This window comes from Manacus candei, unplaced genomic scaffold (assembly GCF_025592945.1).
Source record: "Manacus candei isolate 608988 ecotype Guabito, Panama unplaced genomic scaffold, ASM2559294v1 h1tg000011l, whole genome shotgun sequence".
Classification (NCBI taxonomy): Eukaryota; Metazoa; Chordata; class Aves; order Passeriformes; family Pipridae; genus Manacus; species Manacus candei.
In genome coordinates, this window is record NW_026138059.1 from 14,373,260 (window position 1) to 14,391,202 (window position 17,943).

General features: G+C 40.4%; 1 protein-coding gene across 1 annotated transcript in view; it reads left to right on the forward strand.

Annotated features, from left to right (window-relative positions):
- The first annotated feature begins 662 nt into the window (after positions 1 to 662).
- HCRTR2 (hypocretin receptor 2) overlaps positions 663 to 17,943 on the forward strand; it is a 34,429-nt gene continuing 17,148 nt past the window's right edge. Inside the window, exons 1-4 of the mRNA XM_051777869.1 lie at positions 663 to 959; positions 1,095 to 1,344; positions 14,690 to 14,868; positions 16,263 to 16,506. Of these exons, the coding sequence (XP_051633829.1) occupies positions 1,116 to 1,344; positions 14,690 to 14,868; positions 16,263 to 16,506 (652 nt within the window). The 5' untranslated portion in view covers positions 663 to 959; positions 1,095 to 1,115. The remainder of the gene's footprint in view (positions 960 to 1,094; positions 1,345 to 14,689; positions 14,869 to 16,262; positions 16,507 to 17,943) is intronic.

Genomic DNA, 17,943 nt, shown 5'->3' on the forward strand with positions numbered 1-17,943 from the left:
GGTGCTTATATCAGACTCATTAAATTATTCAGATAGCAAGTGAACAGATTACCTGAATAAGAAGGGATTTTATCAGTCACGGAGGGACAAGTCCAAACCTATCCCTTCTCTATCAGGAACTGTACACTGGGCAAAGTATGAAAATAATTCAAGAAGCAATGACCAGAACCCAGAAATCCTATCACACTGTTTAACTAGCACTTCTGGGTTCTCTTGAACTGCTTTCTGCCAGCTCAGCCCACTTCAGAGATCCAAAGCTGGACGTTAGAAACAACCTCAGTGCACTTAGCCTGCATGCTAAAATCAAACCTAAAGTGAGATCTCACAATCTTCAAATCCAATGAAACCCTGCACTTGTTTGTTCAGCACCCTTAGGGATTTTCTCACCAGGGTTAATTCCTGTTTTAGCCCCATACCAAGCCCAGCTTTCAAAGTGGCACAGAGAGAGCCTCATTAGCCACTTTTTTAAAAAGGCTCCTTTAACCCTGTGTTTCCTTTCACGACTGCCTTCCACAGCCTTTAATTTACAAATACCTTGAATATATCTGGAATCTAATGTAGAAAGGTCTAAAGTGAAGTGCTTGTGCAAGAGAGGGTGAGAAACCGAGGAGAAGGAGTCAGAAGAGGATGGAAAACCTGGAAGTAGGATTGAGGGGGAGAGATGTGGGACTGGGGATAGGTTGAGGGGGAGGGTGTGCAGAGATTCGGGCGTGTGGGGGAATGCATGTGCATGGTTTGGGGAACAAAAATCGGCGGCGTCTGAAACGGACGTGACTTTTCCAGCCGGGTCAGGTGAGGCACCTGACGCATGCAAACTACCCTGACCAGCTTTTTACCTGACCGGGCGGGGGTGTAACCCCCTCCGCGGAGGCTGCACTCCCTGGCCGGTGGGGAAAAAGGCTGGTCAGGGAGGGTTGCGGACCGACGCGGATCCCCAGCCTGTTCCCGCATTGGTTCCCGTAAGTTCCCGCGTCATTTTTCTCCCCACACCCCGCTTTTCGCACTGGCAACCACAAGCCTCGATGGACGGGCGGGAGAAAGCTCAGATGCTCTGAGAGGGTCTGGGTTTGTGTTTGTCGTTTTTTTCTCCCTAGCTCCTGGAGTAACCACCAGGGATGTCCGGAATTCAACCCGAGGATGGTTCCCCTCCGTGCAGGAACTGGACGAGCGGGTCGGAACTAAACGAAACGCGGGAGGCTCTTTTAACTCCTTCCTCCGACTACGATGATGAGGAGTTCCTGCGATACCTCTGGAAGGAGTACTTGCACCCCAAGGAATACGAATGGGCGCTGATCGCTGGCTACATCGTCGTCTTCATAGTGGCTCTCGTCGGGAACGTCCTGGGTGAGTCGAGCTCCCTCAAACTTCGCTTTCCCCCTTCCCGAGATGGGTTTTCCACGGACGGTGGCTGGAAACAGGGGTGGGTTTCGCATTCCCCGCTGAAAATGCCAGGGAAAGTTCAGGCTCCGCAGAAGGGGCCCTAAAACCCGCTACCCCCTGGGCTGGCGAGGGGCTGCGGCGGCTACCGCTCGGGGCTGGGGCCGGGCAGGGGGAGCAGGGCCGGCGGAGCGCACCGGGGCGGCCCGGCGGGACAGAGCCGGCGGCTCCCGCCCCTGTCCGCCGGGCCGAGGTGCTGAACCCCGCCGGGCCGAGGTGCTGAACCCCGCCGCCCCGGCCGGCGGCTCCGCCTCTCAGCCCGCCCGGGAGGATGCTGCTCGGGGATCGCAGGGAACATGGAGCGCGTGGTGTTCCTACAGAACAGAGACGGGCTCGGGATGCGGGGCTCGGGATGCGGGGCCCGGGACAGCGCCCGCCTCATGAGGGGAACCGGCGGTTCCCCCTCCGCTGCCGGCGGGCGGAGGACGCGCATCCCGTGCCTCTGCTCCAGCGGGGAAATAGGGCAGGGGCGAGGCGGCCCCTCCCGGGCGCTCCTTGAGGGAGCGAGGCGGGGCGGTGCATCCCTCGGAGCCAGCCTCCTCCCGCTTCCATTCATCCTTGAAGGAGGCGGCGTGGGCGCGGGGGGTGTTCGGTGGCAGTCTCGCAGGGAGCAAGGGTGCTGCTGGAGAGTGGCGGAAAGCCGGGGGCGAGGCAGGGAGGTCGCGAGTGACTGGGGCGGCGGACAGAGGGAGGTTTACGGGAGCGGGCGGGGGCGGTGTGTGGGAGCGGCAAGAGGGGTCTGGCCGTCGGCAGCCCGCTCGCCTCTCCTCTCCTCCGCTCCCCTGAGCCCGCTGCCGGAGTCGTTCTCTGGGCTGTCAAAAAAGGCGCTTGTGCTGGCACAGGGGAGCGTGTCCTCTCTCTCCGCAGCCTGGGAGGGTGGCCGGGGCAGCGGGGCAGGCGCTGCTCGTCACCCGCTCCACGTTCATGAATGGACGCGGTGTGGCTGCCGGGAGCAGGTTCCGCCGGCAGCCCCTGCTGGGCTGCGTTCACGGCCATTGGCATTCCCTGTGTCCATCCGTGATACTGCCATGAACGGAGGGCGCTGAGCCCCGCCCCGCCCCGCCTCATCATACGGGTCTTTCATTCATGTTTTTCAGAAGGGTTTGTGCGTGTCAGGGCTGTCACTGCAAGCTTCCCGAGGCGGGATGCAAATAAGACAGCAGCCAAAGGCAACATTTTGAAAGGCTTTTTTTCTTGCAATGGATTGATGCTGCCTTTTTTTTTTTTTTTTTTTTTTTTTTTTTTTTTGTGGAGCGGTGCGCTTAATTCTTGTAAACATCCGCGTTTGCTCGGTCTATTGCTTGGCAGCCAGCTTGACAGGCACCGTAAAGATAAGAGCCCTGGCAAATATGCTGTATTTCAAACTAGGAGGAAAACTGCCCTTTTCATTTTGAGCAAAGACTGTTTTAGAACTACCTATGCTTACCGGTTTGCTGCCACCCGTTCTGTAAACAAGCTGCCCTCTTGCCTGTAATGGTTCAAGGTCAAATCTTCAGCTGTAGGAGGTTTCACCCTATTTACACTTTTTCCCTTTGATACCACGAGAAGAAAAGCTTTCCTCTCTGTGCAGTGCCAAATAGAGATGATATCGGTGTTGATGTGCAGCTGTTCTTCCCTAGCATTGGTGTACATTACCTTTTTGCTTGGAACAGAAACTGGCATCTGGCAGTCCACCCACCGTTCCTTTTACTGAAATGTCCACTTTTTGTTCTCTGAAATCTCTCTTTCCGAGTTATGGTACATGATAGCAACTCTGATAGTGTTTTTAAAATAAACAGAGCAGTACCTGAACACCTTTCTATCCACTCCTCTAAATCACAGTAAATCATAAATAGATAATTCAGTTTTACAGTTGGACTTAATGATCTTAAAGGTCTTTTCCAACCTAAATGATTTTATGATTCTTCTCAAGCTGTTTGCTCTTTAAACTGCCTTTATGCATGACATAGGCCTTACCCACATAAAACTGCTGGGTTTTTTTATGGGCAAGTTGTTTGTGGGATCTGCAGGTGCAAGTGCTTGTTAGCTGAACAGTTCATCTTTATTCAAGAAAGCTCACACGGTACTGATTGCAGGCTCAGGTGATGCTGAGGAGAGAAATGGATGTGGTCTAATGCTCTTTCCAAAGAGATTTTTGTGAAACTCTTTTACTACCAGTGAAATCTGATGTAGAACAGCACACATGTTGGTGTCTCTGAGAAGCTGATTTCTCTTGCATGTTCAAAATTAATCTGGGATTTAGTCATGGACCTTCTTGAAGAAGAGCAAAAGTGTTTCTAAAGAGAGTTTTAGTGGCTAATAGTCCTTTATAGTATCATCCTTAATGATGCATTGTGTTCCTTTGCTTATGTTTGACCAGTGTTGCAGGACTCATGTGGCATGTGAAGTCAATGCTTTGATTCTGTTTTGTCCATGTCCTATTCAAATAGCACTTAAGCAATCAGGAAAGACCCTCCCCTTCCCTGTGTGGTACCGAAAATTATATTTCTACCTCTTATTTTGGTTTGTGCACTCACATGGGATTAAAAGTGTCCCAAAAATAATATCTGTGCAAGTGGAAGGCACGGCAAATCCCTCAGATATTACTAATAAACTGGATTGAAGCATTCTGACAGTTAATTAACAACCGAGGGTAGAATCATAAGGTTGAACTATGATTGACATCTACTGGGCTCTTGAGTGAGATGCACAGTAGGAATTCTACTTATAGTGGCATATAACAAGGTCTGCATTGCTATTTAGCTTTCAATTTAATTAGAAGAGTTGACACACACTGGCTGAGCTGCTGCACAAACCAGCTAAAGTAAAAACCATTAGCAAGTCTCTGCATTTGAATTCAAGTTTCAGTATTGCATTCAAATGCTTCACAGTAATGATTCTCGTGTGCCTGTGTTGGCTGCTCACCAGGGATTTCAGCATAAGCCACTGAGAAGAAAGAGATTTTAAGATGGTTTTAAGACGTATTTACATGAACCTTCAGAGAATATGAAATCTAGATGATAACATCAGTATGATTGCCTTATTTTCTTCTTCACTGGGTCAGTGTTTATCTTTAGAAGCAGAATAGGTGTTGAGGGTAAGGACTTTCTCTTTTGTAAATAGGACCAGAAAATTTCTTTACAACTGCAGAGCAAATAAAATCTTGCAACTTCTTTGCACAGCTAATGGAAAACATATGACTTCTTAATGGAGAATGTATGTTGACTATAAAGTCCTGTTTCTTCTTTATTTAAAAACATTTTATTAAAAACTCTGCTTGAAAATAGGAAAATAGATCATTAAGGAAGGAATGCTATTTTTATGGTGTACAGAGGTCTCTGGTTACTGATATCATTCCACACTGACCAGTTGCAGCAGTTAATAACTGGAGTAAGACCACAAAGGATTAATAAGTAATGTATGACTACATATATTTAACTCCATTTATACATATGAAAGAAGAATGGGAATGGTCCTCGTTGAAGCTATGAATTTACATGGGTCAGAATTTTTCTAATGAAATAGTTTCTCTTACAGAACATGCATTCATCAAAATAAAAATATACAGCAGAGATCACTTGGTTTGATCACAGACTGAAGGCAGAAAAAGCAATTTTGTGGCATCCCACCAGCTGGGCTGCTGGGCCTCTTGGCAGCCCTCCCCAGAGCTGGCAGAAGCTAAAATCTTTAGCACATACAGCCTGTCAGTGCCCAGCTTGAAAGCACTGCTGGCTTCCAAGGCTAAGAGACCAAGCAGAACATCAGTGAGAAATTTCAGAAACTTTCTGTACTCACACAATTTGATGATACTTGTTTTCTTTCCAACTCAGAATGAAACCACATTTAATTGACAGAGAATTACTCTTTTCTGGATAGCTGTATCATTTATTATCTGTTTTACAGTAACTGCTAGTTGTGCTGAGATCCATAGAGAACCAAACTATGGTTCTTTCTTCAAAGAGTTCATAGTCTGACACATAGAGTGCAACAGCATCCATTTTATTTTTATTCATTGTAGTTTGAGTTTTTTTAGGGCTGGAGAAGAAAAGGTTTGTGTACAGCTCTAACACCAGAGTCCTAGTCAATGCCTATCAATCAGCAACTGTCTCGAATGCTGCTCTGTTATCATTTTAAAGGTATCTAGTGAATACTGAGGTCTAGGTATACAAGCACGTGTTGGTAGCATTGGATGAGTCATGTAATCTCTTAAATAATCTTTATGAATCCTGTTTCATTGTTGTAAAAGAGGCATAGTTTATTTAATCGCATTTGAAATTATTACATTTCATTTTATCAAGATTACTTGGAGAACCTGTCACTGAAAGGACTTTATGTTTCTAGTATCATCATGAGAGTCAACTTTATCTGTTGAATGAATAATAACTAGAGTGCCTTTAGCATTGTTAAAAAGATACCACATAGGAAATAATACAACATGTATACATTTTATCTACCTAAGAGATAGAAACTATGAACTTAATTTGTGTAAGTTCGAGTATCAGCTGAAATACATTGCTGTTTGCATAATATAGGGATTGCTCACCATTTTCAAAAATGAAAAAAAAAAGTGAAGTGTTTAGAATATTTCTTTGGTTTTAAAGCATTGTTTATTTTCTGTGTTGCATGTCAAGTGAAACCTTCTTTGTTTTTTTTGGACATTAGCAGCTGAGTTACTGTCTGTTGCACAAGTGGAATTTGTCAGAGAAGAACTACGATGGACTGTTCCCCAGGGTAAGGAGAACTAGGAGCTGAGGGCAGCAGCAAGACTGACAGGGCACTGTGCTCACCAATACAGTCTCACTGTGCCCAAGAGCCTGGTAGGTCTGGTAATGTTTACCAGGTTTCAGTCACCTCCCAACAATCACCAGACAAATCCATAGTGACGAAGCAGGTCTAAGGTTAAGCCAGAAAGTCAAGTCACAGATAAGGATTACAATCAAATTCAGCAAGGCACAAGTGTACTTGCAACATGGTCTTTGCCTGAGCTAAATGTGAGAGCCTGAGCTTAAATGCAGCTCCAAGGCAAAGAAGTGACCCACACAGCAGTACTCCAAAGGCTGTGTTCCCAGCAGCCAGATGGTGCCCTGTACCAGAGCTGGCCTACAGCATGGGCACTAACCCCTGGGGCTGCAGAGCCTGGGGGTGCACTCAGCCCTGACAGAACTGTACTCTGTCTACTGGTCCTTAGCACAGTAAGACTGCAAGGATTTTAGCCCAGTTTGTGGAATATAATACTGACAATGAAGAATTCACGATAGAGATTCAGAAATTGTATAACATACAAGATATTTGCTGGAGCGTGCCACTAGCATAGTGAATTGTATTTTCTTTGTATATCCTAAAGAAAAGTCACTTTTACATCTACATTAGAAACAGACATGGACATGAAAAGGTTTTTCCTAGTGCAACTCCATTTTGCAGTGACTGACAGATGCTTTTTTAAGCATACTGTTTCGAAATTGCACAGCATTTCAGCTGTGAAGCACACCTTGATTTTAACGATTCACGCACATTTAAATTGAATCAATGAAGTGTGAAATCTTTTTATCATAGCATCATGTACAGTATGACAGCTATATTATGGCTCTTCCATCTGTAACAGGAAGTGTGCATAAGCATTTTGTAGGCTTTTTATTGTTACTATGGATAGAAAAATAGTTCTATCAATTATTATTATGAAACATCTGGTCAATCAGTATAGCCAGCTCTGCAGAGATTACCAGGTTTGCCAATTAATACTGGTAATGATTTGTGTATGTGTGTTTGTGTGTGTGGTGGGACACTGTAAAACCAATCTGTCTGTGTTAATCAATACAGTTAGATTAGGAAAACTCTGTGATGGTACCTTTTTCTTCCACCAGAGCTGACCAAATCTGGCATTTTGGGCAGTCTTTTTTTATAGCATAGCTGATCTTCTTGTAATAACTCCCATTTCCATTAGATTGTTAATTGCCTAAGATTATGTGATGTGACTGAGTTAGAAAATGAATCCTGTGCTAATTAGATGGTTGTGCTATTACTCCCAATTGTGATCTGTTGAAATAAGCTTCCAGCACAGAACTCAGTTCTTGTTTTCTTACACCTATTATTATTAATTATTATTAATAAGGCAGCACCTAAAATGTAGAATTAGGCTGGAGAACATGAGTTGTCCACAGCCCTCAACTCTGAAGATGTCTTAAAAGCTTCAGGACAATAGAACACTTGGTAGCTAGAAAACATCTCAGAAAATACATTGCTTCAAGCAAACTAGCTGCAGTATATCTGTTTTATTTATGTAGGCCCTCATTGTCTTTTGTGGTAGAGAGTTCCCCATTATTACATTTCAGTGAAGGTGATATTCAACAAAATACTTTGAGATTTCATATGTTCTGTGTTATTCAACTATATTTTGTACAGTTTTGGTATTTTACCGGTGTGATGGAACCTACGTAATGGTTTATGTGTGATACATAGGGAGAATGACCTAACCACCTACTCCTTCTGTCATGTTTCTAAGAATTTGTTGACACACCTGGTGTTTCCTGTTGATAAGGAGCTATCACCTCACTGGTAGGCTGTGTAATTCCTTTGCCCAGAGTATTGTCTGTCTTTTCAGCTATCGCATCACATATTCAAGGACAGTTCTTATCTGCGGGGCATTGTTACCAGATGTAGGATTTTTTAAAAATATTCCCTTTATAATAAATATTGTATTAAAAAGCGTCTTTTCTTTGTGTCATTCTTTCTATTACTTGTCAACATAAACCAGGTTTCATGTTGGTCTCCTTTTTTCAGATAAGATTAGTTATGTAAAAATGAAGTAATGTTTGAATTTAGACCTTAATAGTGGGTAAGAGATGGACAGTCTAGGAAGTAGTAGATATCATCTCCCTATTCAAAGAAGAGATCGCTTTGTGTTAGATCTTTTGTTCTCATTGCTAGTTTCAAAAACTGCTAATTAAATATCCACTGCAATATAGTTAATGTGCTTCTCTCCCCTTAACCAAGATCATCAATGAAGTTATTTGAAGACTCATGGGAAGCCTTCCTCACACAAATAAAATAACCTTAGTCTTAGCCACCTAATTTTTAGACTCTTAAGTCAAAGTAGGAGAATCCTTATTCAGGAATTGGTCATAATGAAGGTAGTTTTAAGGACAGCCTTTCTTCTTCCAGCAGTATGCATTGATTCAGCATTTCCACAGGGGCTCTAGCTCTCTAGAATTCCAGTTGGCAGACTATCAACAGCCTTCCTTTAAAGATGACTGTGTTGCTCAACACCCCACCACTCAGATCTTGATTTGCAGCAGGTAGTATCACTAAAAAAGAACAAAAGGGAGAATTCCATATGCAGAACCAATTAATTGTCAGGGAAAAAACAATTTCTTGGGGGGACAGGAGGTAGAGAATAAATAATGTGTAACTCAAATTTATTTATCACACTTTTTACCACTGTTTGACTGAAAAAATACTGTGAAGGAGTAAAGCTTTTTAGAAGCTTTCTGCCTCATGCATTTGGAGATGTTGAGGACCAGTGCTTACAATCACAATATCAGTTCCAAATAGCTGCTGGATGACCATGTTGTGATACTTTAGTCAAACAATTGTGATACTGAATTATAAAGTAAAATAAAATCATTGAGGTTTAGTATGAAAAATTATTCTTCTTTGTTTATATCCATCTGGGATTAATTACTTATCAAAAGTAAAATAAGAAGTAGTGTCATTCCTTTATATATATATGGAAATGTCAGTTGTTGCTGGTTATGGAAATTACATTTCTGTTTTGCCCAGAAAGTCACACTGAAAGATGACCCAATGAATAAGAGGTTGACAAGACTTCTGGAGTGTAAGGAAAATGATTTAGGGTTGACATGTAGAAAACAAATTGACAGCTGACCCAGCAGTCCACCAGCAGAAGAACTGCAGCAGAAGAACTGCAGCACAGTGTTTAATATGCTCAAGATAGCATAAATCTTCCAGGAGGCAAGCAGCTGCACTTTATTCCAGATGGAGCCTTTGTATTGTTTTCATATTCAGCTTGATACACAATGAGCTGTACTAATTGATTAAATGGCATTACAGCTTCTAATTAAAATGCCTCAGGACACTAAACCAACAGGGACTAGACTAAATTTATATTTGAAAATACCAATCTCACCATATTGTCATACAGTAATACAATGAGGAGAAGCTTTCTTGATGGATTTCTAATAGTATTTGTCTTTAATTTTAACTTTGATTTTAACTTTTTATGCTTCGTCCTTGCTGAGACTTTCCTGCGAGGCTTTTGGGGGAGCGGGATGAGTCCCGAAACAAGCTTCGTTTTGGCAGAACTGTCCTCGCTTGGGGAATGCCTCCACAAGTTTTTCCAAACACTGTCAGCCTGGCGACTCCGTCTGGTTTCCGAGCCTTCACCGACACTGTGTGGCAGAGGAAGGAACAGCAAGGGCTTTGCTTAAAGCTGCTGGAGTCTAGCGAAAGTAAAGCGCCAGAGGTGAGATGACAAAGGGAGAGTCCAACAGCCGCTAGAAAAACAGCTGCTCCTTGTGAAATCTGGCCTGCATGTTTGCACGTGCAGGAATAACTCTGAGTGGTTTTGTAAAATAAAACCAAAAATGCAGAAAATAACAAAGTACGGTAGGCAGGTAATTAGGTTCCATAGGAGCACTGGCAGTCAGGAAAAGCATGCACAGCAAGAGTCTGTTTCTGAATTACTTCTAAAATTTCTGTCCTGCCTTCTTTTTTTTTTTTAAAAATTCTAATCCTCTTTTCTCCAGTGCCTGTGTTAACACCACTTTCCCTATTTTCTTTCTCAGTCCCATTTATAGCCAGGAACATCAAAGGCTGTATAAAAGCTTTACATATAATGTTAAATTGAAGTTTTATTCAATTATTTTTACTATTTCATAGATTTTTTTTAACAGAGGTCTAAAGAGCTCAATTTGGGCCACTACACTGTGCCTCAGCTATACAGGCATCCTGTTAATGCTGTAGTGTCTCCTGGGTTTTTTAGGAAGGCTGTTGCTGGCCTCATCTCCTATTTTATGATTTTGAAGTACTTTTTGGTAAAATATACTCCGAATTGATAATTTTTGCTGCCTTTCTCATCCTTGCTCCTCTTCTCCAGGCTGATTGAAAAGCTACAGCTCTTCGCTATTTCCTTCTGAGTAGGCAGATGGCATTTCTACTCCACAGAGCTTCCTTTCTCTAGCAGGTTTCTTGAGGGTTTATGTGTGAGCTGAGTGCCTCCACTTCTCTACAGAACTGCCTGAGATGACAATGCATAATTAAAGGAGCGCGAGAAGAGAGTACATAAAATTTTTTTGTTCTGATACTTAACAAGCTATCCTGTACTCAGTGGCATAGTCAAAGTATTTTGTATGCCTATAAAACAACAGTTTTTGAACATAGGCTAGAGAATCTTTCTTGATGAGCTGCTAGAGCACTGGTATATCAATAAAGCTATTGTCCAAGACTACTGAATAACCTTGTACTGTAATAAAGTCAGAAAGACATGGGATCTGGAGGGAATATATTGAAGCAACTTTATGTCATTTAGGACCTGTTTATATCTTTATATCATTCTTTCCTATTCAAATGAATCATAGCAAATCCTTTTAGCTGTTTAACCTTGCTCTGAAATAAAATATCACCCATGCTTGCAGTTGAAAAAAATACTGCAACCAGCAGAGGGCGACGAGGGGGGCAGAAAGCTGACTCGGTTTGAAAATACTTCCTCTTCAGGGACTTTTTTTCACAATTTTTTAAATACATTCGTGGAATGAGTTTCTGGGATATTTAATTAATATGGTAGTATGTAAACATACTAATTAAGATGCTCTTGTGCTATGTGCCATAAAAAGAATGGAAAATTGTTTTGTGCTGCAAAGAAGAGAAGAGGTCAAAAGGGGAAACACACAAGTATAAACAAAGAAATGTAAAGTAACAAATTATCTTGCATTTCTATGCTTGTAAACTATTGAGTTTTTCCACCTTTTGGGTCTTTTGCCCCTGTGGATTAGAATTCAAAGGAATTCAGGGCTACTTTTTGTAAATTGGCTTTCCTGCATACTGCTGGACCCTGAGTAGAAAGGGGCATAGGCTTTTATATTGCTCTGAGGAATAGTAATTACTGAAGTTCATCTAAATTCCATCCATATTAAGCTGGCGTGATCTGGAAGGTTTAGTAAAGAACTGGGAATCAGGAGTCTAAGTTTCTTATTTTCATCAGTGTCTGATTTACTGTATGACCTTTAACAAATTCTGTTCTGCATTTTACTTTCTTTGTGCTAAAGATGAAAATAATAATATTTCTTAGCTCTCTGGGGTATCACGGGCTTTCAGTTGCTCATACTGATAGAAAACTTTGAACCCAACACGCAAAATGCTATGAATTGATTTCTGATACCGTTGGCTGCCAGTGAGATTGACTTCACATTTGTCAACTTAATGGATTTGTTTCACCAGAAATAATGTTTATGTTCAGGTGCTTTCCCCAGATGGGCCAGCACAGGAGTGAGAATAGGCCTGGTCAGAGAGCATACATATCTGCTTAAGCCTTTAAGGACTGACATCCATGGCCGAAAACAATGCACATGTCTGAATTAGGTAGAACGTAGGACTGTTGAAACCATAGCATGAGAAAAAAGTAGCCAAACTCCGACTTTTAAACAATATTTTATTGAAATTTTGCCTACTGATAAAAGAAATAATAAGTACAGCAAAACATTGCCATTTAATATCAGCTTTTGCCTAAGTACAAGACAGGACCATGCTTTCAATGTGAATTGCACTCAAGACAAAGAACCAACCATAAGTAAAAGTCTAAATCTTCAAATTTTTAGAGTTAAGTATTAAAATTATTGAAAGTGAAATAGTGTTTGTAATTTTTTCCCCAGCATTGTATTTTCTACTGCAAACAACATTCCAGAGGGGCAGCAATGTATTACTTCCCTGTTAGATGCTTCCTCTGCACTGTCAGACTACAAGTTATAGCTGTAGTAACTGGGTGACAAACAATGGTAAAGCTCTGAATAGTTATGTTGTGATTATCATACAATGCTATAGAAATAATTACCTTGCTGGGTAACTTAAATCATGCAAGTGGGAAGAAAATACAAATAAAATGATGTTTCCTTTAAATTTCTGCTTTATAAGCCTTGCCTTTCAGATATCTGAAGCCACAGATAAGAGAACCTGAAATTCTGTATTCAGGAAGAAAAAAATAGAAGAAATGTATACTGTGGGAGATTTCCTCCAAAACCAGTACCAGAACAGTGAAGAGCTTTGTAGAGGGGTTTTAATTTGCATTTATGAGAGCGTGATACATATATAGCAAAAATTAAATTATATGAGCTATAGAATCTGGAACTATTTCTGCAACACACTACAAGATATGAAGAATATATGTTGAGTCATGAAAGAGATTTTAGACGAATCTTGGAAACCTATATCCTAAAAAGGTATATGATAAAATCACCTTGTTTTGGAGAAACTGAAGGCCACCTAGTCTCTCCCTTTCTTTTTGTCCTAAATTACCTTTAAATGTCTAAACACAGCCCTCATGAAGAAGTAGTGTAGTCTCAGCTCCTGGTAAAGCTCTGGTAAGATCTTGAATGAGTATTCTACCAATTTTGGTCACTGTACTCTCACCAGAAAGAGGTGATTCAGTCAGAAGAGTGTCCAGAGAGCAGCAACAACGATGGTTGCAGATGTTCAAGAAATGACTGGGAGTAAAAGCTAAAGAGCTCTGAAGGTGTAACAACAATCTTTACATACATGAAACATTGCTGCTGGGAAAAACTCTTCTTTCTGCTTGTGTGTAGAAAAAGAAGCACTATAAATAGCAGCAAAATAAAAGGAGATTAAACATGAGGGGTTTTCTCTTAATAAGGAAGATAATTAAACAGTGCAACACATTTAAGAGATGTGTGATATCTTCAAATATAATAGATGTAAAATGTAGACTTGCCAGCAATGGCTCAGTTGTAGTCTTGCTGTAGTTATGTTGCTCTGAAGATTCAAACAAGACAAAATTTGTGGAATGAACTAATATATTTTATTAGATTAACTGATACAGCTGGAAGATAGACAGAAGATTTCAGGCATGTCATCCTTCTTAGGATCTAAAGAAACATCTGATCTCAAGAGCTTATGTGCCTTGAAGTCTGTGCATTTTTTTCCAGCTGTTTTAGCTAGTTTAATAAGATAATGGCTTAACTCTAGCTGATTCCATTTTAGATTTGGGCAATCTCTTGAGGACATTTTAACTCAACTTTTAAACATTCTGTGATCTGTTTCATATATCTAAATTAAGTATAGTGCTACATCCTAACAGATTAAGGAGACTTTGAATCTTCTTCTGGATTTGCATGATGGATGAATTATTGTTTGCAGGGAAGACCCTTTGATGTACAGTGAGTTGTACTGTTTTCTTAGAAGAAGTATTGTGGTGTTTCTGGAAAATTTTGTGCATTAGTTTTTAAAGAGCTTTTGGTGACTGAATCTAAAACATTCAAAGGCTTTGAGTCTCTCAGGGTTTGTCTTCCAAAATTTTAAAAAACCTTACTTTTAGGCTACTTTCTCAGACTGAATTTTGGCATTTTTAATTTAGTAGCTTATGAATTCAGTGTAATGTTGTTAAAGGACTGATATGCCTCACTTCTAAAAGCCTTTCAATTTGAAAAAGAGAGACATAAAACATACTAAACAAGCTTTAAAGGCACATTTTATAAAGTGTCTGCTATATGCCGCTTTTGATCATCATCAAAAATGTACCATATTTAATACTGCAAAAATTACTTTTATTTACTTACTCCAGATTACAGACAATTGTTACAGATTCTCTGTAGATGCAATAGATATATTAAAGCCAGAAAAATATTTTATAAAACTATTTTTGTTTTGGTACAGTTTACAAGATTATGTGTTCTAGTAATCTGAATTAAGCTATCCTAGGAAAACAGATAAACTTTTTCAAATCTAGATTTGTATTGCCATAGAGTAGAGCCAACAGATTAAAAAAGACATGAAGAAAGTTGTATGGTTAGTAAAGATAAACCAACAGAAAAATAAATTGCTTTTTGTATTGGATTATTTCCCATGCTGTTGTCTGTGGAAGCTACTCTTTGGGTACCAAGAATCTCTCTACATTTACCTTCTTATTTACACTCTAAAAGAAAACACGTGGTTCTTGCACTGAACTACATATTCAAATACTCTGTGTTAAACAAAACACACAAACAGTTTTCCTCTTAAAATACTCCCTAACTTGTCTTTCCAAATTCAGTTTGCATTGCAGTGTGGAAGAACCATCACATGCGGACAGTTACCAACTATTTCATAGTGAATCTTTCTCTGGCTGACATTCTGGTCACAATTACTTGTCTTCCAGCAACTTTAGTTGTGGACATCACAGAAACGTGGTTCTTTGGGCAGACCCTCTGCAAAGTGATTCCCTACTTACAGGTATTATTCTTCTATGTTTGTGTGCACATTACCCATGTTATGAAAATGAGAAAGAACAATAGTATCTTCCTGATAGTGATAATCCAATGAAAGTCTACCTCTGACATTGAAGTAGATATCTCAGAATACATGCTGAGGTCTAAAAGACTGTCCCACTTTTGAATACGTTTGTACTTAACAAATACCACGTTTGGACTATCTGATTGTTAGACTTGGGCAATACACTTTCTGGAACCTTTGTCTGATGCTCTTTTTGTAATCTTTTTTAATGATTCAGAAGGCATATAAGGCAATAAAGTCATTAATATTCTCTGTGTGTAGATCTAAACAGCTACACAAGTGTCCAGAACAGACAATCCAACTTCTAAAGGCAGTCTGAGCTTTTTTTCATGTGTTTAATGATTTTGTATTCTTAGAAATAGTCAGAGTACCCAGGTTCACTGGGAGCTGGTCGGATTGTCTGCCTTCAGCAATGAATGCCACCACTCATTTACCAGTGGACTTAATTAGTTTTGAGATCATTTGCATCAAGATGATTGACAAATACCTTTTCTAAGAATAGGTGGTTGGACGAACGGACTGGGCAAACTAGAATGACAAGTGCTTGGCCTTGTAGTCATTATAATTAAAAAAAATTAAGCAGAACTTGGAATGTATGCATGTGATCATCCTACGCCTCCAGCACCATCCACATTTTCAGCAGATACCTCTGTGGCTGAAGAGCCACATTGTCAAGGGCAACAGTTCTCCAGCAGCTACATCCTCTGCTCGATACAACCAAAATCGCAAATTTTTTTTTCCAAAGCCTCCATTCTTGTAAAACAAAATCTGAAGATTGAGTGACATGATCACCAAGCACATGGAATGAAAGAATAAAACTGAAGTGACAGGTTGTTTCCTATATGGAACAGGAAGTAAAATGTCTTAGACTGCCTTAAGCTGATTGTTGTTGGGTTTTTTTTCATGAGACCCTAAAATTCCACTGTCCCTGTGAAAAATAAAAGGTGAAATGATGGAATATATATGATGAACTAATTCATTGTCTAGTGTTTTAAAAGTGGTTTTTCAGATAAAGTTTTGTAAATTCCCAGTTGATTAAGTTTGCTATTTCAAAATTTGACTTTGCTAGACCTACTCAGTTTAGGTAGTGCTCTAATGTTTGAATTGTCTTGTTGATTCTAGTAGAACTATAGTAGAGGAGGATATCTGATGTAATTCTGTTAGTAGTGATTTCAAAAGGAGTCTTTTTCTGGGAATAATTTCTATTCAATGGTTGCAGATAAAGAACTATGTTGAAAATAGAAATAATTTTTAAAACTCTGGGGAAAAATACAATAAATAGTTTTTAAAGCTCTGAAAAAATCCTACATTTACATAATATTTCTTTTCTTTAGACAGTTTCAGTCTCTGTGTCTGTACTAACACTCAGCTGCATTGCTTTGGATCGATGGTATGCAATTTGTCACCCTTTGATGTTTAAAAGCACAGCCAAGCGAGCAAGGAACAGCATTATAATTATCTGGATTGTGTCCTGCATCATAATGATTCCTCAGGCTATTGTTATGGAGTGCAGCAGTGTGTTCCCAGGATTAGCCAATAAAACCACCTTGTTCACAGTGTGTGATGAGCACTGGGGAGGTGAGTGTGTCATTGACTGTACAAACTGAATTTGTACCGCTATTAGGTAATAAAAATGTCAGGACAGGTTGATATGCAGTCAAATCATATAAACATATCACAAAACGTTCTTAATTATATAAGCTTTCCTAGAACTAGCATTTTTAAAATACCATAAAATTTTTGTGAATTTCTTTTGTATTTCTGAGATTTAAAGTGCATTTGAAATCAAGTTTAAATGAATGAGGCTGACTTATGTCTTGACAATGTTAATGCTTCCCAGAGGATAGAAATGTTCCCACCCTTAAATGTTTATGCTTATATAATTCTGTGACTGATGGACATCCCAGGTTCACAAAGACTTCAGTGTTTAGCCTTAAGAAATAACTACGTAAGAACAGAATTTCTGTTTACCTGATATATTGCTTTTGCTAATTGGTGGTATTAACTAGTCTTTATAGATATCTCCCAGGAGTTCAATGCAAATTGGATGTCATTTCAGAATTAAGAAATGTCATCGGTATGGGGGTACTGAGTTAACTTACAGTTTGAAATTTTTTATGGACAAGATCACTTAACTTGGTGAATGTAATCAGTTACAAATGAGTCTATCCAAGACTCACTTGCCCTGATTTGTAATTCTGCCCTTCCAGGTTAACTTTGAATCTACCATGTTCTATATCTGAATGCAGCTGTAAAAGGCTGTAAGTGTTGTCAGGGAGTAACTGCTTCTGCTTTGTTTCCGTTCGCAGCAAGTGGTGTGAGCCACCCACCCAAAGGGTTAAGGCTCAACTCTGGTGGGCCCTGGCACACCTCCAATGCTAACAGAGTGTATGAGTTACATGCTGTGACTCTGACACTGGATATAATGACCATCAGTAATACCATTATTCACACGCGGGAAAATAAAGCCAAGTTTGCCAAAACATATAACTAAAAGGTGCCTGCTTAATAGCCTTGAGTCAGACTAAACCACAATCAGATTCTCTCCCAGAGCTGTCCATGTAGAAGATTCCAGTCCTGTGAACAATCACAATAAAATACAAGTAGATCACCTGTACTTAATTATCATGATAAATTAGCTTAAGCAGCTTGAACTGCTGAGGGCTCTTCCATGTGCTCTTTTGGAAGTTCCTCCCCTGCTAACGGCTTTCACAGGGCCACCAGAGGATTAATGAGAAGACACTGGCTATCACATTCCCTGTTCTTCATCTCCATCCTAGTTGGTCCTCTGGGAGCAGGCAAGGGGGCAGGGATGGCCATTAGCTCACTGGCAGTCTTTGCTGACAAAGATGTGCTGGAAGTTTGTAGGCTAGAGGAAGCCTCTGTTAAGCTGTGAGTATTGTAACTGGTGTTTGATTAGAGAGGACAAATCTGCTCTTTACTTCTGGTGTTCTTTTTTTTCATCTGCGAACAATTTTGTATTCCTGTCTGCTGCTGGATGCCACAGTATTTGTG